This window comes from Diabrotica virgifera, chromosome 8, assembly GCF_917563875.1.
Source record: "Diabrotica virgifera virgifera chromosome 8, PGI_DIABVI_V3a".
Taxonomy (NCBI): domain Eukaryota; kingdom Metazoa; phylum Arthropoda; class Insecta; order Coleoptera; family Chrysomelidae; genus Diabrotica; species Diabrotica virgifera.
Genome location: NC_065450.1, coordinates 177756867 through 177780409, shown reverse-complemented (window position 1 = coordinate 177780409; position 23543 = coordinate 177756867). Strand labels below are relative to the sequence as shown.

Below are 23543 nucleotides of genomic sequence, written 5' to 3'. Positions count from 1 at the left end.
TGTGTACATATTTGCGATCAGTTTATGTTGTAATTAACAATAATTTCGACTTAAAAAAACTATTGCAGTGTTCCTCAATATTCATCCCTATTATACTCTACGTAATTACCTAAATTAACCAATGCCAAATCACACATTTTATTAATTTAACGTTTGGATTAAACGTAGTATTTTTTAATGTTTAAGCGACTGCAAAATTAAATAAATAAATAAAATGTAGTAAATTATATTCTGTACATAGAATGTACATTGTTATGGAAAATATCCCGACCACCTCGTAATTTACAGAACATTTACTTAGTTTCCAAGTTTCCAGTTTTTATTTAATTAAAAATTGTTATCTGTTGGTGTAAAATAAACTGTAGTGCACCTATTAATTAAATTAAATACAAAATTAAAAATCCTAAGATAGATTAATAATTTTTAGAACGCTGTGTGATTATGGGGGGGCCAGATTTTTTTATGAAAAAAAGGTAAAAACAAATCAGTAGTTACCATCAAATTTTAATGAATGCATACAGATTAAACATAATTTTGAGTCGACTTTAACTTATAAGATGTCTTAGTTGCAAAACTTAGTGGTTACTTTGGCAAAACACTCCTGTAAATGATTTTAATTTAACGTTTTAGAACTGTGAATTCAAATGACAAAATGAATTGTTTTCCTAGATTTGTCGTCCATCTTTGAAATTTTGAGCGCCCTCTGTTGGAATTTAATTTTGCGAATAGTGATAATTCATAGCACACCAAGGCTAAAAGGCTAAAAACCATGACCTGGCAGGCATCAGCCTTGCGCGTGCATCTACCAGGTGAATCGAAAAGTGCATAGTTTAGGGGGTAAAGTAAACTTTCTCCTGTAAAGTTTAAATTTGAGTATAATGTGTTTGAGTAAGTCACTTAGAAGAAATGTGTACAATGACAGGCGATTCTGAACAACATAAGACCTTGCCAGGCGAGGGGAAAGATTAGGGGTTTTTCATAAAATTATTTTTTTTGCATCGAACAAAGTTTTTTTAGGTTTTTTGAATCATTCCAAACAGAAAAGTTCTTGAGTGAATTTTCTCTTAGGTGACATATGTATAAGCGATTAAAAATTAAAAAATTGCGAAATCGGCCATTTTTAACCCTGAATCGGACATTTAACTAAAAATTTCAATGTTGCCAAGGTAGGTAGATATTCTTTAAACATCGATTGATGAAATCCCGAAGAGTTTTTTGCAATACAATATCGAAATCCCCTTTGTTTTTTAATTGCTAATCAACCGGGCGCAACACTGTAGTATAAGTGAGGACGTTTGAGTTTGCATAAATTCATTATCTCGATAATGGTCAAATTTGAAGAGAAATCCTCAGACAGGTCGATTTTTATTTTTAAATTAGGACGTTTTGGCATAATATATAATACTAGTGACGTCATCCATCTGGGCGTGATGACGTACCTAATCGGTGATTTTTTTGAATGGGAGTAGGGGTCGTGTGATAGCTCATTTGAAAGGTTATTTTAATTCTCTATTCAGTAATATAAACGTTAACATAATTATTTATACAGGGTGTACAAAAAATTTTTTCTTCTTTTTGTGTAAATTAATTTAATAAAAAAAAATTGTGCACCCTGTATAAATAATTATGTTAATATGAAGAGAAGTATCCATTCTCAAATGTTGTCTCGAGGTAACGAAGTACGAAAACTTAAAGAGTAGACACCTGATCTGTTCGCAAGTTGGTTCCTCCCAACGTGAAGGTCTTACAAGAATTTCTTAAATTTTTATATTCAAATTACAACATAATGTCTATATACCTTATAAAAGATATAATAATGAAGTCTATAGAACCATAGATAATGTAAACTATTGGATTCTTTCTCCTTCCTGGTCTGGTCGGTCCTTGGTCTTTGTTCCTGTATTTTTAAGATGATGATGGCTCGCGAAGAGCCGAAACGCGTCCTTGTATGGCCTTTTAATATATACATTTTGTGGTACTTCTTTGAGTTTTCGTACTTCGTTAATTATGTTAATGCTTATATTACTGAATAGAGAATTAAAAAGCCTTTCAAATGAGCTATCACACAACCCATACTCTCATTTAAAAAAATCATCGATTACGTCATCTCGTCCAGACGGATGACGTCACTAGTATTATATATACGCAAAAAAGGCTTAATTTAAAAATAAAAATCGACCTGTCTGAGGATTTCTCTTTAAATTGGCCCATTCTCGAGATAATGAATTTATGCAAACTCAAACGTCCTCACTTACACTACAGTGTCGCGCCCGCTTGATTAGCAATTAAAAAACAAAGGGATTTTCGATATTGTATTGCAAAATACCCTTCGGGATTTCATCAATCGATGTTTAAAGAATATCTACCTACCTTTGGCAACGTTGAAACTTTTAGTTAAATGTCCGATTCAGGGTTAAAAATGGCGGATTTAGCAATTTTGAAATTTTTAATCGCTTATATATGTCAAAAACTATTAACCTAAGAGAAAATTCACTGAAGACCTTTTCTGTTTGGATTGATTCAAAAAACCTAAAAAAAAAACTTTGTTCGATGCAAAAAAAATAATTTTAGGAAAAACCCCTAATCTTTCCCCTCGCCTAGCAAGGTCTTATGCTGTTCAGAATCGCCTGTCATTATACACATTTCTTCTAAATGACTTACTCAAACGCATACTTAAATTTTAAACTTTACAGGAGAAAGTTTATTTTACCCGCTAAACTATGCACTTTTCGATTCACCTGGTAGATGCACGTGCAGGGCTGATGCCTGCCAGGTCATGGTTTTTAGCCTTTTAGCCTTGATGTGCTATGAATTATCACTATACAAATTTATAGCCTTACAGGAAGACCGTTACTCGGAGGGTTCACTAGCTCTTAGACTATCTGGAATGGCACGTTTAATTTGCATAAGAGTTTAAGGGTAATCATTGGAAGCTACTTTGTGGATCCACAGAGTAGCACTGTAGAGAGTGTTTCGTCTGTTTTGGACCTTAAGCGTTGTCGTTGTTAAATAATATTAATATTTTACTTTAGCACAAATTCTTTATATAATTTCCTAATTGAAGGAAAGTTGTCTATTAATTCAGGTCCTCTGTCTGAAAATAGGCATTGTCTTCCAAATTCACTTCGTTTCTTCTGGTATGGAAATGATACATCCATGATTTCTTTTCTAAATTGCAAATAGTCAAATATTTACTAAAAGGTCAAGTTTTGTTTATGTCAAATTATAATATAGGTACCGTGGATACCAGTACACTTCTTCTTATTTATACACTTTTGGCCTGCATACTAGTGACTAATTCACCCCTTTCTCAAAAACGCACCCATTTAAATGGTAGCACTCCGCTGTTTTTTCAAATTTAGAGGTCCGTTGACCATATGAGACAATAAAATCCCGTTAACGTTGTAGTTCCTTTTAGCTCTCTTATTTTGAACATAATCAATAGCCTACTAATGACATCAGCGTAATTCAGGATTGGCTTGCAGAGTGATTAGTCTGTTTATGCGCTAATGATCTGATAATGTCGTAACTATGCTGTGTCAAATGCTTTTGTAATATCCTTGAATATTACAATAGTTTCCTGTTTGTTTGCTCATATTTACTGTGATTTCACGCTCTTTTCTTGAATTTAACACTTCGTGTAGTTTTTCCTAAAATGCAGATTATATGAATTTCACCAAATAATACAACCATGTTTTAAAACGTTGTATTTTATACTTAATACATGCATAAATAATGTTTTCGCTTCACCTATTTAAAATAATATCTAAAATAATAAGTAGATCATGTTCACCCTTCTATAAGTTATAAAAATTACACTAAAACGGACATTTGTTCTTACTTTTGACAAATAAGCAGGGCTTTCATATATTTTAAAATTGTATCCATCTTATATTTCTTGTTTTAACAATATGTTAATTAGAGATCAATGTAAATATTATTCATTTAAAAATATATACATCGTGAAAATGGTTCATGGTGTCTTTATACTCAATATTTGGCATGTAGAAGATATTATAATGATTGAAAATTATCTAAAAAAAAAATTAGAGAGGCTAAAATTAAGCATGTAAGTTAGTTCACAGTTAGTTATATACAGGTCCGAACGAAAACGAAACGGAGGAAACATTTTTGAAAAACTCAGCGACGGGTCAAGATTTAATCAAAGAGGGGGTAATTTTTCCAGTGTCTTCAATTATTTTACATTCACCCCGATGTTCTTCTTCACCTACCAGCAAAAACGTAAATTTTTTGTTTTTATTTATTCTTTTTTTTTTGCAATCAATTTAAGAATTTCAAAAAATTCACACGCATAATTGAGACTTCGATAAAACTATTTATATTTGAGGTAGGTTGAGTGTACATAACCTAAAAATGCATTTTTTACCTTTTTTGAGATAGCTGCAGGTCTATTTTTTATTTTCACCATTTTATAGGGATCAACATAGTAGATCAAGTCAAGGTTTTTTACCCACAAAAACATATTGTTCGGGATTTTTATGGAGATATTTTTTGAGATCGATACAACTCGAATCAATACATCTCCAATTTATATTCGAAAAATATACGGAAGAGAACATTTTCAAGCTTCAAAGAAGCAAATACAACCATAATTTATGCGAAAACCCCGATCTGTCAGTTATTCGGGGTTTTTACTTTTGTACATCATTAAACAGTATGTCTTCAAAAATATACTATAACATAACATAAAACAATGTATTTCCCATTTTCAGATAAGCTAGAGATTTCTTGAAATATGCGAAACACCCGGTTTTCAAATGTTTTTCTGTTTTTGCTGTTTTTTTTTTCATGTTTCATAACATTTAAACACTATTAAGAAGCGTGTAACACGGAATTTGACTACAAGCATGAGGAATTATTTTTAAGAATAATAATTGGACGTACATAAATACCACCAAAAGTTAGGTAAATCCAGTAAAAACCACCCGAAGAACCCTTGAAACTTCATGTTTCACATAAACCATGGTTGATTTGCGTCTTTGAGGCCTGAAAATATTATTTTTCATATATTTTTTTAATATGAATTGAAGGCGCCTTGATTAAGGTTGTGTCGATCTCAAAAAATATTATTAACTCCGCAAAAGCTCACAAAACCTTGATTTGATCTATTTGGAAGTCTATAAAATGGGAAAAATCCTCAAAAAGCCTAATAAAACCAGTTTTTCAGATTTTTAAAGGTGACTTACCTTACAGAAGACTGAAATAGATTACACAGAAATATATTTTTTGTTAAAATACACTAAATAAAAAAATTAGAACTGCAGCCACGTCAAGAAAAAATATTTTTTTTTTTTAATTTGTAAAGCAACTATGCGTGTGAATTTTTTGAAAATTATTGATACCTACCGAAAAAATAATAAAAAATAACGTTTTTGGGTGGTAAGAGAGGAAGTGGAGTACTGAGATTGCGTTGTCTTATTTTTTTAATCGCACAGAACTTAAAAATTGAATTCTGGGAGTGAAGGCATTTTGCCTATCTTGCCTACCTTAATTTTGAAATAACCTTGAAAAATTTGGGATCGAATAGGATACGGATAATTTATTATCTAATTAACAGAATGCTGATTTAAAAAACATTAACCTAAAAAACATAATGGAGATTGTATAGATAGGTTATTCTAGTACATAAAGTCATTCTCAAATAATTGTAGAAAGTTAGTCATTAGAGGGAAAAAACATAAAATAAAGACGTTACAATAAAAGAATCATTTTTGGAATAACAGAGATATGTCTTAACTAGAACTGTGAAATTATCGATAAACAAACAAATAAATAAAATATAGTAGTACTCTGGGCTAATTAGCAAAATACAAGGAAAAGTTATTGACCCGCAATTTTATTGCTGGAATCGAATCTTATTATTGTATGTATTAATAATATAGGTATGCAAAGTCCGCAGATAGTGTGCTACTTTTTTTATAAACAAAATGACGCCCGAAAATCGTGTTTTTTTCAATTTTTGCTCTATAACTCCAAAGATTTTAACTTTACACCAAAAACACTCAAATAAAAATTCACCGCAATTAAATTCTGCATAGAGACGTGTTTTTTCCGATTTACCTCGACGAAAACTTTCCCCGGAAATAGCTGGTTTTTCCAACAAAATCTTTAATTTTCAACTAAACTTTTAGATAAGTAATTGTTAATCAATAATTAAATAACTTGGTAATGTAAAACCCCTTTTCGTATAGATTATACTTCCAGAAGCCGATGGAAATTGAATGAACAGTTTAGCAACAATTGAATTGTTAATTAAAAATTTACGGTCACTATAATAACGACAATAATTATGATGCATAAGAATAACTATGATTTTTTGATAAATAGACACTATACCTATTTAATGTACTTTACAGAATTGAAATTGGACTATTTAAGCGGCCTCAGGAATATTTTAAAATTATAAACAATTTTTTGGCTTATAAACAAATAGAATATCTCGGGAAATATTAAACTAAATTAAATTGTGAAACGGTATTCCAAAAACAGCGACAGGACGTTTCTTTTAAAAGAAAAAACGTTTAATTATGACGAGTGGTTCCTGAGATACAACCGGTCAAAGTTGACCGGAATTTACGGCAAATATATAAACAATAGGATCATAATTTTTAAACCATCACCTTTTTATTTTTGTCCTCTTTCTCCACACCAATTTTCATATTTTTAAAATACTCATAACATATATTATTATAATAAAAACTATCGATAATACGTGTGAAAATTGCCAAAAATAGCAAAATTCCAATCAAAAATTAAGTTGGAGAAAATGTAACCCTCAAAGTTCAAAATCGGTATACGTTAAAAAAATGCATTTTCTCGGCTTCCCATGAAGCAATTTCCTTCATTCTTTTTTTGTTCCCTAATAACTCGAGTAGAGCCATCGAACTAACGTATTATTAAATGTCAGACTTGCTTTTGTTTTGTTATAATAGATTAATTTATTTATAAGAACAGAAAACTACATACTTTTTTCCAGTTGTAGGCTTTTTTTTTAGATAAACTTACTACAAGTGTACCTTTTAAAGTTAAAAACATAAATATTCTCATTTGAAAGCTGTATAATTATTTAAACCATTTTTATTTAAACAAATTAAAATTTTGTGTTCTAATAAATAAATTAATTTATTATAACAAAACAAAAGCAAGTTTGACATTTAATAATGCGTTAGTTCGATGGCTCTACTCGAGTTACTTGGGAATAAAAAAAGAATAAAGGAAATTGCTCCATGAGAAGCCGAGAAAATGCATTTTTTTAACGTATACCGATTTTGAACTTTGAGGGTTACATTTTCTCCAACTTAATTTTTGATTGGAATTTTGCTATTTTTGGCAATTTTCACACGTATTATCGATAGTTTTTATTATAATAATATATGTTATGAGTATTTTAAGGATATGAAAATTGGTGTGGAGAAAGAGGACAAAAATAAAAAGGTGATGGTTGAAATATTATGATCCTATTGTTTATATCTTTCCGTAAATTCCGGTCAACTTTGACCGGTTATATCTCAGAAACTACTTATCATAATTAAACGTTTTTTTCTTTTAAAAGAAGCGTCCTGTCGCTGTTGTTCGAATACCGTTTTTACAATTTAATTTATAAGCCAAAAAATTCTTTATAATTTTAAAATATTCCTGAGGCCGCTTAAATAGTCCAATTTCAATTCTGTAAAGTACATTAAATAGGTATAGTGTCTTTTTATGAAAAAACCATAGTTATTCTTATGCGTCATAATTATTGTTATTATAGCGACCGTAAATTTTTAATTAACAATTCAATTGTTGCTAAACTGTTCACTCAATTTCCATCGGCTTCTGGAATTATAATCTATACGAAAAGGGCTTTTACATTACCAAGTTATTTAATTATTGATTAACAATTACTTATCTAAAAGTTTAGTTGAAAATTAAAGATTTTGTTGGAAAAACCCGCTTTTTCAGGGGAAAGTTTTCGTCGAAGTAAATCGGAAAAAACACGTCTCTATGCAGAATTTAATTGCGGTGAATTTTTATTTGAGTGTTTTTGGTGTAAAGTTAAAATCTTTGGAGTTATAGAGCAAAAATTGAAAAAAACACGATTTTTGGGCGCCATTTTGTTTATAAAAAAAGTAGCACACTATCTGCGGACTTTGCATACCTATATTATTAATATATAAAATCATAAGATTCGATTCCAGCAATAAAATTGCTGGTAAATAACTTTTCCCAAAAATGGCCTATTCTCCGATAATCAGCCCAGACCATAGTTCTTTTCATTCTTGTTGGCATATTTTTTCAACGTCTGAATATTAATGAAATAACACATTCAATACACAAATAATTTTGTATATAAAATTATGAAGCAATACGAGATTGCTACTGGACGGTTTCATGCAAGTTCACTGATATAGGTATAAGGAAGCTTAAAAAATAGAAAAATATCACAAAATAGATAAAAGCATAGAGACCTAAAACTAGCAAAATATCACAAAATAAATAAAAGCATACAAGACATCCAGACAGAGTATGACGGATTGATTCCAGAACAATATGAGAGAAAGTTCAAGTTTTAATACATTTTTAAACTCAAATACTAATGATACATAAGGTAGCAGCCATATTTTCTCAGCCTAACAGGTCTATATGGAGGCAATATGGTTTAAGGGCGCATCCATCCTAATAACAGCGCGCAGAGGCACTTTGGACAGGCCCGTTTAAATACGAAGGATTATTTGCACACGGACTCAGCGCTGACTAGTACCTAAGGTCTAGTACCGGTTAGAAAAAAAATTTTGTGGCGAATTCCTTACACTTCCAAGAATGATCTTTGAAAATACTTTAACTCCAGAATTATGTCAGAGCTGTACAACTTTAGCGCATGCGCATTCACAACCGCTCCCAGGTATTTACTGCAGCTACAGTTGAGTCCACGAGTCTTTACCCGTGCGTCATTAATACCTGGCGAGATAAAACACATATTTGATAACTCAAATTTTAACCCGTAATAGGAGCAGTAGATACTTACTGCCACTTGTTGCGTTTAGTAAATTTCAATTTCCGACTTATCATCGACTTATTTCGTTTGCTCTAAATTGACGCACGGGAAAAGACTCGTGGACTCGACTGTATTTGCGCGCCGAGTCTCTGTGCATTCTCTCTCTCTCTCTCACACCCTGTCTCTCTCTCACTCACACACACACACACACCCTCTCTCTCTCTCTCCAAAATACCGACTCGCTCTTGGTTTCAAATTTCAAAATAAAAATTGCTTGTAATTGTGGAGACAAAACTGTAAATTCATCGCCTTTTGAAAATACATACTGGATATGAAATAAATCAGTATGTACACTAAGCATCAAAATTAACGCTCCACCTTAAAAATGGGACATTTTTGATGTCTCGTATTTCCTAAACCTGTTGTCCGATTTTAGTAATTTTTTTAATTATGTTATAGCTTTACTCTTTAAGAATATCGATGTAACAATATTGTTGCTAAACAGATAAGTGTCATTGTATACCGGGTGTAACAATTATAGTGTGTTTTTTCCTCAAAGTTTGGAACACCCTGTGGAATATTCTAGCGTATATAAAATATTAAAATTAAAACTCAACTGTAGCCTTAGACTTTCTTAATATTTTGCTTTTTGATTCATTCGCTTATGTTGGATAATAAAAAAGTTAGGTACCTTAAAAACTATTATAGCAACGTTTTTCATCATAACAGGGTGTTTCTAAATAAGTGCTACAAACTTTACGGTGTAATTCTGCATGAAAAAATAATTACCGTTTGCTTTATGAACATATTATGTCCACAAATGCTTCGTTTCCGAGATATGGGATGTTGAATTTTTTCTTACAAACTGACGATTTATTTATTGCTCTAAAACCGTTTGAGATATGCAAATGAAATTTAGTAGGTTTTAAGAGGTAGTTATTGCGTATTTTTGGCCTACAATTAAGAATTTTATATTCACCATTGGCGTGCATACGGGTAATATGACCGGGTAGTATAACCCGTATGCACGCAAATGGTGAATATAAAATTCTTAATTGTATGTCAAAAAAATGCGCAATAACTACCTCTTAAAACCTACTAAATTTCATTTGCATATCTCAACCGGTTTTAGAGCAATAAATAAATCATCAGTTTGTAAGAAAAAATTCAACATCCCGTATCTCGGAGCGGAAATATGTTTATAAAGCAAATGGTCATTATTTTTTCATTCAGAATTACCCCTTAAAGTTTGTCACACTTATTTAGAAACACCCTGTATTGATGAAGAACGTTGCTAGTTGTTAAAGTACCTAACTTTTTTATTATCCAACATAGACGAATGAATCGAAGAGCAAAATGTTAAGAAAGCCTAAGGCTACAGTTGAGTTTTAATTTCAATATTTTATATACGCTAGAATATTCCACAGGATGTTCCAAACTTTGAGGATAAAACACACTGTCATTGTTACACCCGGTATACAATGACACTTATCTGTTTAGCAACAATATTACTACATCGACATTCTTGAAGAATAAAGCTATAAAATATAAAAAAAAAATCACTAAAATCGGACAACAGGTTTAGGAAATACGAGACATCAAAAATGTCCCATTTTAAGGTGGTGCGTTAATTTTAATGCTTAGTGTATTTGCGATGAGATTTCTCAGCGTAGGCAGAAATGTATTAGATTTATTTTGTTCACTAAGAATTAATCTCTAATTTTGGTAAAAGTAATTTAGTTCCTCCTTTATTTTTTCTCTTTCGTAAGGATGTAGTGGCGTCATGTAATTTGTTTGACTATTTCTATCGACTCTATCCAATTATCTTTCTACAAAAGTACTTATTATGGTTTTTTGGAAAAGGTGGAAATATGGGGAGTCAAGATAAATATGTGTAAGAAGGAATATTTATTTTATTTATTTATTTCTCCATAACAAATTAAGCATAATTTATTTCATACATTCTTACAGTCATATTTGTAGAAAACATCTGGAATAGTCGGTAAAATATTAATATGATTACACAACGCTATCTATGTTCATTTTGTTAGTTTCACAATACGGGAGTAAAGTGTAGTGTGTGTGTTGAGTAAATGTCTTGTTACTTAGTAGAATCGACTTCATTGTCTTTACAAAGTGGCGCTTATTGTATCCGAACGTCTGCGGTCCCTCAGGTGAGTACTGATCTTTATAAAAATGTATTAAAATGAACATTATTTAAATCAGACCGAGAATTTATGGCATCTACCTCCTACTATTGATCATCAGTACTATAAGAGTTTAATCTTTGTAAAATCCATATTTTATTGTAAAAGTAAAATTACAAAATATAAAGTTGTAAAAGTAAATTGTAAAAGTAAAATTACACAAATATAATATGTCAAAAATTGTATGGTTTCATGGTATTTGATTATTTTTATGTTGTAAGATTTGAAGATAAATAAAACTGTGCTTCTATATCGTTAATAATTTCATGAATAGCATATACTCGTTTATCAAAAGTAAAACAAGATTGACGTTTGAATTTACTCTAAAATACAATAAAACGTCGTCTTCATTCTCTTGCCTGGTACGTGACGGGTGACTGGTACAGCGTCCTTGCAGGACCCGTATACAGCGACGCTTGCGGGGCCTGTTGGTACTGTGGTTGACTTCTTACTGGGTAACCGGCAGTAATACTTCCACCTACTATAAAATAAATATATTCATTAATTAACCGTTAAGGGAAAGACATCATTTTCTTTTAGTTTGTTCAATGATCAACGAAATTGTATCCCTTGGTTTCAAGAAAAAATTGGAGAGCTGTGAGACTCTTAAGGAGAAACTTCTTACGGAAAATACGGACATAAAAAGACAGTGGAGAGATTATTTTAAATAACTGTTAAATACTAAGGAGTCAGCCAACATACAATCAAAAACAATACCACTCATCAGAACAATCTGAAATTCTTCCTAGGTCCATTCTGTTAATATGACATCTGCATTTGCAACGTCGTATTCGTATATATCTCACCACATCCTGGACTTAAGTTTCTCTTAATGTATCCTCATTCCTTATTCTATCTCTGAGACAAATTCCGCATGGCTCTTCTTCTTCTTCTTACTGTGCCTATCCGTTCCGGATGTTGACTATCAGCATGGCTATCCTAACTTTGCTCGCTGCTATTCTGAATAGTCCGGTTGTCGATGTATTAAACCACTTTCTCAAGTTTTGAAGCCAAGATATTCTTCTTCTCCCTGGTCCTCTTTTTCCAAATACCTTGCCCTGAAGAATGAGTTGCAACAAGGCATATATCTGCTCATTCCTCATAACATGGCCAAGATATTCTAGTTTGCTAGAATATGCTAGAATATCTTTGCTCTTTGATGGTGTTAATAATCTCACATTCCTTGCCTATTCTACGTACGCATTAGGCGTAGATATACCCCTATGTCCCCCCTTCTACTTGCTAGTAGCTTGAAGGGTGGAGGTGACATTTTTGTCGCCCAACATGGGGCCCAAAAATGTCACCCCCACCCTTCAAGCTGCTAGCAAGTAGAAGGGGAGCACATTTTCGGGCCCCACGTTGGGCGTAAAAAAAGTCACCCCCACCCTTCAAGCTAGTAGCAAGTAGAAGGGGGGACATAGGGGTATGTCCGGCTAGCTAAACCCTGTCAGGCAGTGGAGTGGATCTGAGTTTTTGAAGTTATACTTCTTTAGGCACGAGGGTGAATTTTTACATTCCCTGGCGCATGCGCACACCGACAGTATGTTAGTCGCTACATCTTTATGTAGCGCAAATAAGGTGTGCGTGAAAAGAATATATTATTAGTGTTTTTAGTAAATATATTTATTATAATTTTTGTGTCTTTGGATTTGTCTTCCTCGGGAATAAGATATTTTATAATAATAGTAAGTATATTTAAAGTATTTTTGTATACTTCACTTGGACTATTAAATTTGTCAGTTGTATGAGAAATCTTGTAACCTGTCAAAGCAAAGGGAGTATAGCGCAGTTGTAGAGCGCTTGACCGGAGATCGAGAGGTCCCCGGTTCGAATCCACGTGTTTTCTATTTTTTTTTATTTTTCTTATTGTTTTGTATAGGTGGTTTCTTAAACGCAAATGTCCAGTCACGATTTCAGTGACCGTTTTGATCTCTCGTTTATTGAGGTTTTGATCAAATTGTTCGGCAGTTTTTTAGCAATATCCTTGATTATTTTTTTTTAGTCTGGATTTGCCTTTGAGTGGCTCTCTATTTCTTTTAATGATTCCGTTTCATGGTGGAATATCAGTGGAATATCAGCGACTTCTGAACCTCGTTTTTGTAGCACCCTTAAGGCGAAATTACACGGTTCAACCGAATTGAATTCACTTTGGTTGAACCGCTTGTTGGTTGGAGCCGCTTTTGGTTGATCGTTTTATCTTTGTTAACTCACAAGTATATCTAACGAATACGGATTCTTTTAATTTTCAACTTTATGTCTTCTTCGGTTATACCACCTCTAAAGTTCAAATCTTCAGTTAGCAATTTAATAGCATTTCCACCATAATCTCGGTTTTTATAACCATCTGATTTATAATTGCATAGACACGAGTACATTTTAAAATGTTCTAAGAACAGAAGCGTGTACTCTTCCTTCCATAATAATATGCTGTAAAAGTGAATCGTTCAATTCTTGTTTACACATTTATTTTTCATTCAACCGCGTTGAAGATTGAATGCTAAAGTGAAAATATTGAGCATGTTCAATTATTTCAATGCCATTGAAACACAACATTCAATGACGTTGAATGATTTACTTTTATGTTTACAAGGATCAATTTGGTTGCTTCATCCAAATTGAAAGGCAAAAGTAAACTGTGTAATTTCGCCTTTAAGACTGTTTTAGACTATACCTTTTTTTGTTAACAGAAAATGGTATAACAAAAATTTAACTGAAATGATTGTGTACAATATTATTACAAAAAGTTTTGTGTATTAGATTGTCACATTTTCGTATTAGAATATGTTATGTGATTCTGCGCATTACATGCTAAAAAATTACTTTTTTATATTTGTATGGTGGTTCATGTACTGTTAACCTTAATGTTATTGTTCTTTTTCTTTTAATAATGCGTTAATCTCATTTTTCTCAACATTTAACCTAGTTAGATATTGTATATTACAAAGACATAAATATTATATGATGGATAAGAAAACTCGATTCTTATTTGCTGCTTCCATTGCAACATTTCTTAAAAGAAAAGGTAACCTTAAAAAACCAATGTGACAGTATAACGAAAATAACCTAACTGCGCATGCCTGTGTACTAATAATTGGTATCAAATAGGACTTGTTCTAATTTGTATAACATTTTCTGTTAACAGATTTTGTTTTCTGTTTTACATTGTGACAAAATTTAGTATACCATTTTCTTATATCATTTTATATTATAGTCTAAAACAGACTTTACTGGAGTCACAAAATAGCTCTAGGCCTACAAAGGTTTCTCTCGAGCCTTGTTTTATCAACATATCTGTTCGTTCTTTCCTATGCACCCCTTCATCACCCAGCACCCAAACTAAGCCACTTTATTATCTTTTGCCACGTTGTTGAGGAGATCTTTGCCGTTCCTCACCAATTTGGATCTGGGAAATGGCTTATTACATTATTTATTGTCGGTTATTATATTATATTCTGGGTAGCGGGTAGGAACTCTTTAAATTCTTGAAGATAGTGCTATAAGGGAAAATGAATCAATCCCTGCCCTCCGCAGATTCCAGGGGTTTCCTGACCCGGGAAACTAGTACCTGTTTAGGGTCCCTTGTCCAGGATTACGGATGAAGTCCACAACGGCAGACATGGCGGAGAAGCGGAGCTTCGGCACGGTGTGGATGGCGGAAGTGGAAACTCTCGATTATAGGGGTAATATAGAATCAAAACAGTAGCGTCTGATCCAGAATGGACGGCTACGAACAGCGTCTGACCCAGAGCAATGGGTCAGACATGTTGCCCGAGATAATCCCGAAAAATGGACACAGAGACTAACAAAATGGAGACCAAGAGAGTACAGGCGAGGAGTAGGCAGACTGCAGAAGAGGTGGGCAGATGATATCAAACAAGTCGCGGACAAGCAGTGGATGAGAATTGCCAATCGATCGAAGCAAATGGAAGAGGCCTGTGTCCAGCAGTGGACGAACACAGGCTGAAGGAGAAGAAGATTATATTATTATTATTATTATTATATTCATTCAATTTTCTGGCAGTGAAAGACATTTTTAATATCCAATGGTAGAATGTCAAAAGGCGGAATATGATTTTTACCTTAGTTTGGAAATTATGAATATATAGTTCTATCGTTGATAAACAACAATGGAATTTGCAAAAAAATTGCAAAATTATGTACTTACATTTTGGAGGTGCCTGTTGATTAATGGGCATGGGTCCCGGATGGATTACGTGTCCGTGCGAGGAAGGTTGCGCCCTCAGCATGTAGTGGTCGGATAATTTGGGTTCCAGGTGATAAGTTTGTATCCTCTGTGGTTCGTATACAGTTCTTGCGGGTTCTCGGTTCGTCGGATAATAAATGGGAAGTTCTTGTGGGGCTACAGGATAAAACGCGCTAGGTTGGTTTCCGTACTGAGGAGTTTCTGAAAAAAAGATTGTTTAGAAGAATACAAAAAGACTGATATTTTCAGTTAAATCGCTAGGATCTTTGTGTGGATCAAAATAATTTTAAATGAAAAACTCCCAAATATCTGTCTTTCGTTTTGATTATTAAAATATTGTCCTCTAAAGGAAATTGTTTATTAAAACTAATATTATATATTATGTTTAAAACGGTGTACAATATGCAATTTTTTTTTGTTTCCATTTACATATTATAGCCCGATCAAAGAACACAAAACTTTACGAAAAACCTCCAAAAAAATAAAGGAAGGATGAAAATTTGGGAATAGGTAGTTGAAATTTGTCTATTATTAGGGGAGAGGCTTGTACCTTGGGCCAGCGTGTACCATGGGCCACCCCATTTTTCTCTTAATTTTCGCGCGAACTGTATGTGTTTCTGTTGGATATTTTAAAGATAGTTTTAGTAGATCACTCTGTAAAACCTAACAACTGTTATCAGAGTAACACATTTCTTATTATTGTAAAAAGTACATTCGCCAAATGAGTATTAAATGAGCCTTCTTTGTAGAAAGATGTGTTTTATTTTTAGTAATTTATAGTTTGTAATATTCACCCTCAAATTAGGGCTAAAATATATTACAAAGTGGCGACGAGTTTTATGGACATTTGTTCTAGTATTACGAACGAGACTAGTGACTTTTTGTCGTAGTTAACGCATTTTTATATTAAAAATGCCGGACGTGCCAAAAACGCCATCGTATGTTCCGTTTACCGGTACCATTCAAGAGTTCGTGCCCTGTAACTCAGATTGGACAGTGTATAAGAAACGATTAAGTAATTACCTTGCTGCAAATGATATTAGTGACGAAAATCGGAAACGCGCTATTCTCTTAAGTTTATTAAATGAAGAAGCGTATAAATTGTTGTTCAATATGTGTATTCCAGCCGAGCCAGAGATAAAAACGTTCAAAGAGTTGGTTGATTTGATGGATGAACATTTTAAACCGATTAAATCAGTGTTTAGTAACAGGGAAAAAATTTTTATAGCACGCAAAATGGCCAACGAAAGTGCCAAAGAATGGGCAGCACGTCTACGTAGTTTGGTAGTGTCGTGTGAGTTTGGTGGCGCCCGTGAAATCGAACAGGCGTTAGTAAATCAATTTATCATAGGCTATGATAGTGGCACAGTAAAAGATCGTCTCTACGAGGAGAAATCCACGGTAAAGTTTTCCGAGGTGGTGCAAATAGCTTCTGCAAAATCTGTAAGTTTTTCAAATTTACAAGTTGTAAAAAAGGAACCAGAAATCCATTTCGCTGGCGGAAGCTCTTCCAAATTTAAATAGTCAGCGCATGTTCGCGCATCTACATCTCAGAAAAGCAACTTCGACGTAGGAGGGAGGAGCCAACTTCAACAGCTGGAACTTCCACCAAAACTAAATGTTTGGTATGCGGACGTAAAAACCACAATTCAGATAAGTGTACCTATCGAGAATGTTTTTGTCAGATTTGCAATATAAAAGGGCATCTAGCACCAATGTGTTCAAAAAAAAATAATAAATCTAATAAAACAGGTAATAAAAACAATTTTCTAGATTCTGAAGAATATTGTTTATATAGTTTACAATATAATACGAATCCTGTGTTAATAGATTTATTAATTGACAATGAGTTGTTTACATTTACGTTGGATACTGGCGCTAGCTATAATAGTGTTATTTCAGAAAGCTTTTACAATTTAAATTTTTTGCAATAAAATTTTGCAGGCAACCTCCAAAATTTTTAATCTTTATAATGGGGACAAATTAAAACCTTTAGGTTTCGTTAATTGTGAGGTTAAATATAAAGAGAAAAATGATATGTTAAATTTGTATGTTATTAGTAAAGGAGGACCTCCATTGCTAGGTAGAGATTTCTATAATCTGTTCGATCTTACCATTTTTAACGTAAACGATTTAGCATTTTCGTCAGATTTGAATGATACATTAAATAAATTTCAAAATTTATTTTCGCCTGGTTTGGGCAAATTTACCAAAGGTGTAATTTCAATAAAATTAAAATCTGATTCTGTAAGTCCTAAATTTTTTAGAGCTCGTCCTTTACCATTCGTGATGAGGGAAAAGGTAGAAAAGGAGCTAAACAGGTTACTACAACTAGGTGTAATTGAAGCTGTAGATTTTTCAAATTGGGGTACGCCTATTGTTCCTGTATTAAAAAAAATGGGTCTGTTCGAATTTGTGGTGATTTTAAAGTCACCGTAAATCCTTTAATAGAAATTGATTCATATCCTTTACCTAAAATTGAAGACTTGTTTACAAAATTAAACTGGGGGTTACATTTTACAAAATTGGATTTATCTAATGCTTACCAGCAGATATGTTTAGATGAAAAATCGAAAGAGCTTCTAACGATTTCTACACATAAAGGTTTATTTCGTTATACTAGAGCACCATTCGGGATTGAAAGTTTACCTTCTAAATTTCAAAAAATTTTAGAATCACTTTTACAGGGTCTTGATGGTGTGGTATGTTTTCTAGACAATATTCTCGTCACTGGTAAAAATAGGGAAGAGCATTTATCAAGGCTGGAGACAGTTCTTTTTAGGTTAGAAAATGCAGGTTTAAAATTATCTGTAGATAAGTGCGAATTTTTTAAAGAAAAAATTACATATTTAGGCTACGATATTGACAAAGATGGTTTATATACCTCTGAATCTAAAATCGAGGCAATTGTCAAGCCGCCGACGCCTACTAATGTGAACAGTTTACAGTCATTTTTAGGGTTAATAAGTTATTACGGCAAATTTGTTAAAAACCTATCTACCGTGCTAAATCCTCTTTATAATTTATTAAAACAAAAGGTATCATGGAATTGGTCAGTTGACTGCCAAAATGCATTTCTAAAAGTTAAACAAATTTTAGTGTCAGCACCGGTTTTAGTACATTATAATCTCGAACTACCCCTAAAATTGGAGCGTTAATCTCTCATGTAATGCAGGATGGTACGGAAAAAGTAATTGCATACGCCTCACGTACACTATTAGACAGGGAGAAAAAATTTTGTACATTAGAAAAAGAAGCATTACGTTTTCCGCAATGTATTGAAAATAATTCAGTTGAAAATGTTGAATTTAATTATGGATTTTTCAGAAAATTGTAATTTTCCTATTAAATTGGAAGAAGTTAGGGAGGCAACCAAAAATGTTAAGGTTTTATCTGCGGTTCGCAAATTTGTTGATGTGGGTTGGTCTATAAACAAAAAAAATTTGCAAAAGATTAAATTTAAGTCATTTTATAAAATTAGGAATGAATTATCTATCGAGTCAGATTGTTTAATTTGGAATAATCGAATTATAATTCCGTCTAAATTACAACAAAAAATTTTACAAAGTTTACATTCATCACACATGGGAGTAGTTAAGATGAAAAGCTTAGCGCGATCTTATTTTTGGTGGCCTGGATTAGGAAAACAAATTGAAGAAACATGTAAAACTTGTGAAAACTGTTTAAAATTTAAGAATGTACCTGAAAAAACCGAAATTCAATCGTGGCCTTGGCCGGAACGACCTTGGGAAAGACTTCACTTGGATTTTATGGGTCCATTTTTGAATAAAAACTTTTTAATAATATTAGATGCTCATAGTAAGTGGATAGAAGTATTTCCCATGAGTTCAATAACTTCTGCCATGACTATAGACGTTCTACGGTCATGTTTTGCACGTTTTGGGTTGCCGTGTCAAATGGTAATCGATAATGGTAGTTCTTTTTGTTCAGATGAGTTTCAAAATTTTTAAAAAAATAATAATATTGTTCATATTACTACTCCCCCATATCATCCTTCATCTAATGGCGCTGCAGAAAATGCTGTGAAAACAGTAAAAAATGCTTTAAAAAATTTTTTAGGTGATAAAAAAATGTACACCTTAATTTAGCATTAAATAATTTTCTCTTCGATTATCGCTCCACTCCTCATTGCACAACTAAGGTAAGTCCTGCAAAATTAATGTTAAATAGGAACTTAAGGACAAGATTTGACATTTTATTACCAGGTGATCGAAAAAATTTAAGAAATCATGTAACTACAATACAAAATAAACAAAAAATGTATTCTAACGGTAAGAGATTTTTAGTGTTAAAGCCTGGTGAACAAGTGACTGTGCGCGACTATCGTAAAAAAATACGGTTGAGTGGATAAAAGCCGTAGTTTTAAGGAAAATCGGAAAAGTAACATATATTGTTAAAATTCCTGAACTAAATGATGTTAACTGGAAACGTCATTTGAACCAAATTAAAAAATTTCATATAGTGGAATCTTCACTACTGAGTGGTTCAAATGAAGTTTCTCCTATTGTAGATACTGATGTAAATATTGTAAATAAAGAGAATTTAAGTAAAGAAAGTACTGAACGGCCTAAAAGAGTGGTCAAACCCATAGATCGTTTAACGCATGAGTAATTTCTTTTTTATTATTTTGTAAATACTTATATTTGTTTTACTAGTAAAAAATAATTTTTTTTAAGGGGGAGATGTTGGATATTGTAAAGATAGTTTTAGTAGACCACTCTGTAAAAGCTAGCAACTGTTATCAGAGTAACACATTTCTTATTATTGTAAAAAGTACATTCGCCAAATGAGTATTAAATGAGCCTTCTTTGTAGAAAGATGTGTTTTATTTTTAGTAATTTATAGTTTGTAATATTCACCCTCAAATTAGGGCTAAAATATATTACAGTTTCTTATCTCAAGTTCTTCTACAATCGTCGTCATTCTGTGGTTAGTTGTTGAACGTGATTAGAAAACATTTGCGACTATCGTAAAAATATAGTGTTTTATTTCATGAAAAGTAAATATTTATAGGATAGATAATTTTCTTTTTTAATTTTGGTGTTAACAGATATCGTAAATTAAATCAAAGGGTGTGTATGCCTATAAAAATGGGGAACAAAATGCCGTACAAAATTAATGGGAAAAAATAAGACACGCTTTTATGTTGCACAAGTAACTGCTGTAAGTCCCCATTTAACGGTCCAGTATCTGAAGAGAATTCTGAACAGCTACAAATTTTCTGACCCAAGTGATCAACAATTTGGCATTGGCATTGAAGATGTCTTGCTCAAACTTAAACCGCCAAGTCAGGCTGGGGTGTCTGAAAGGCAAAAAGGAGTACATGTGTTTGACTTAGATTTTGAGAGGTTCAATGTTGAATAACACATTTTTTTGTATATATTTTTAAAGGTTTAAGGGTGGTTCAACGTACAAGACTACGTGGTTCAAGGTACAGGACTGATTTGTACCTTGGACCAAATGAGCTCTAATTATTAAAATTTTAAAAAAATGTGTTTGGTTTTTTTTTATTACAATGACATTTTGATATAGTACACTATGGTATGTAAACTACAAGTTAGTCCAAAAATTTTTCCTTGAACTTTAGAAACTTAAAAATAATTGAGCTTTAAAAAAATCCGGTTCAAGGTACAAGCCTCTCCCCTGTATAAGTAAAAGTTTACAATTCTACATTTTCACCCCGAGAAGAGGGAATACCCCCTTCTCGGGGTGAAAAATATACATTCAAAATAAGTCCGGAATTGGATAAAAATGACTAATTCTAAGCAAATTTTGTTCTATAATAGAGTTTTTTCACTAAGTCAATACTTTTCGAGATATTTACGAACAAATGCGATTCATTTTTAACAAAAAAAAAACATGTTTATGAACGGTTTTTCGCAAATAACTCAAACAGTAAGTATTTGATCAAAAAAATATTCTTAACAAAAATATAGCTTACAAAAAAGTTGTAGCAGAGTTGAAGCAGAGTTGTAGCTAATGAAAAGTAGGTTCTTCTTCGTCAAATTCCAAATCGAATATTTCAACGTGAAAGAACCAAAAAACTAAACACTTTTCGGGGAACTTTACAACTTTTTTAAATTGTTTAAAAAAAGGTTTATTCTCGTTTTTTAAAAAAACTTTTAAGATTAAAAGTAAGTGAGTTACGCTCAAAATATTGTTGTTCCCTTTTATTTATTTTTTTTTTTTTTGTAAAAAGAATCGCGAAAATCACACCCTAATTACATCCCAAATAAAATTAATCGTTACCTCTTCACAAGTTCCTTTGCTTATGTATTCTTTATAAGATCTGTTTCATCGGTTTAAAGTGCTTATTTTTGAAAAGGGGCTGTCCATTAATCACGTGAGGCTCGAAAGAGGGGGGAGGGTTCCATAAAAAATCACGAAACATCACAAGGGGGGAGGGGGTCTAGTAATAATATCACGTGTATTTATTTTTTAAGGAAAATTTCCGAAACTCAACTGAAAATTGGCGTTACATGTATTTATTTTTTCGTCAAATGCACACAAAAATCGAAAGTGGCATTGGTGTGACTGATAAAAAAAAATCATTTCTCATTCTAATATTATATAAACCTACAACACATTAACTTTCTTTGGTTCCACCCAAATTTCTGTAGTGACACTTTACATGGTAATTATTTTAAGTGCCTTACACCTACTATCGCATAAATTGATAAAATGGTGGGAGTTATTCTGTTTTTTTGGCACTGAATATCTACGAATCTATGTAAGAATCGGAGGCACATTTCTTCTTGGATCTTAACAATAGAGTATTTGACATATTCAAACATAATATGTTTATTGTTACACAATTTTGTACAGGGTGATCAAAATATTATATACTATTCTATTGACAAACTCAATATTTTAGCTCATGTATCAATACTTCAAAAGTATTGCCCATGCCCTACACAACTTTCTCAAGAGTCAAGCATGATCTAGAGCAATATTAATCTTTACAAATGCACTTGGTATAAGCGCGTTCAATCGCGTTGAGAGAAGAATGGCGCCTTTCAGCCCGGAATTATCTGAACTTACACTTCCACATGATTCTTATGGAACCTATTTGGATGAACAAGGGAGAACAAAAGATCATGACCTTGAAAAAAGAACTTTCAGAAGGCTGGTAAAGTTCTCTCAGAAGTATGGAGTAATACGGTTATTGACGGCCATGGCGTCGTAGCAGAGTATGTCAAGCCAGATAACATTGTCGAAAGTTTTATTCCAGATCTGTCTTCCCAGCAGTGGTATAGCGAGCATGTGTGAGAAAGTCAATATTTGCTTTAGGTATATAATATGCGGAGTTCTATACGATTCGTTCTTTCGGAACGATTCGTTATACCTCCTTACCCGATTTTGCACTCGTTCGGTTGCCTATATATTCCGCAGAGCCTCAAGAGCATGATGACAAGATCCATCATGCTCCATTTCTTCTGCGACGTTCTCTCGAAATTACTCCAATGTATGAAGGCTTCGGCAAATTGATTTATGACCTGTATTGCCCTAGCCTGCAGAAAAATCATCAGATACTTTTGAAAGGACATGTCAGCGGTGTGCACTGGACTTCTGTATAAAGAAAAAAGCTAAAGAGCATGTGAATACTTGTCACAAGCAACTGAATCTGGGCAATAACACTATAGAGATGCACAATGTTAGTACTTCCTGAATCCTCACGCGACGATCGAACAGTAGATCGAGAGAGATTATCTGCGTAGTGCGCGAAAATAATGACGCCGAATGGCTTGATGAAACTGATGTTGATCTTCAACAAAGCACTGTGCCGACAACTGACTTGCTAGATGCTTATCCAGTTATTGGTGTTGAAGAAAGTCTTGCTCATTAGTGATCCGAGGATACCGTACATTAAATAATGTTTATGTATAATACATTTAGTATTTAATACTAATTTAGTACAAAAATGTTTTTCGCATTTTTTTCATTATTTTTGTCAGTAAAAAACAACCTGCAACCTTTCTGTCTACCTCTAAACGTTATTATTGTAGTCTTTAATTTTTCATAAAAAAATCTGATGATACTTATCTACCTACTATACGTGTATTTTATAGATATTAAAAAATAGATTTTTTGTAGATCCTAAAAAATACACGTGATA

The 23543-nt window shown here is 32.6% G+C and overlaps 2 protein-coding genes across 5 annotated transcripts in view; both read right to left on the bottom strand.

Annotated features, from left to right (window-relative positions):
• Nucleotides 1-3231, bottom strand: part of LOC114326275 (dynein intermediate chain 3, ciliary-like) — a 75432-nt gene extending 72201 nt beyond the window's left edge. The window contains exon 1 of the mRNA XM_028274583.2: nt 3028-3231. Coding sequence (XP_028130384.1) covers nt 3028-3158 — 131 coding nt within the window. The 5' untranslated portion in view covers nt 3159-3231. The remainder of the gene's footprint in view (nt 1-3027) is intronic.
• Nucleotides 3232-10708: 7477 nt separating this feature from the next.
• LOC114326276 (putative cyclin-dependent serine/threonine-protein kinase DDB_G0272797/DDB_G0274007) overlaps nt 10709-23543 on the bottom strand; it is a 56986-nt gene continuing 44151 nt past the window's right edge. For all 4 annotated transcript variants that reach the window (XM_028274587.2, XM_028274584.2, XM_028274585.2 and 1 more), the window contains 2 exons: nt 15368-15607; nt 10709-11683 (listed from right to left, as the gene is read on the bottom strand). In XM_028274587.2, the coding sequence (XP_028130388.2) occupies nt 11550-11683; nt 15368-15607 (374 nt within the window). In that variant the 3' untranslated portion in view covers nt 10709-11549. The remainder of the gene's footprint in view (nt 11684-15367; nt 15608-23543) is intronic.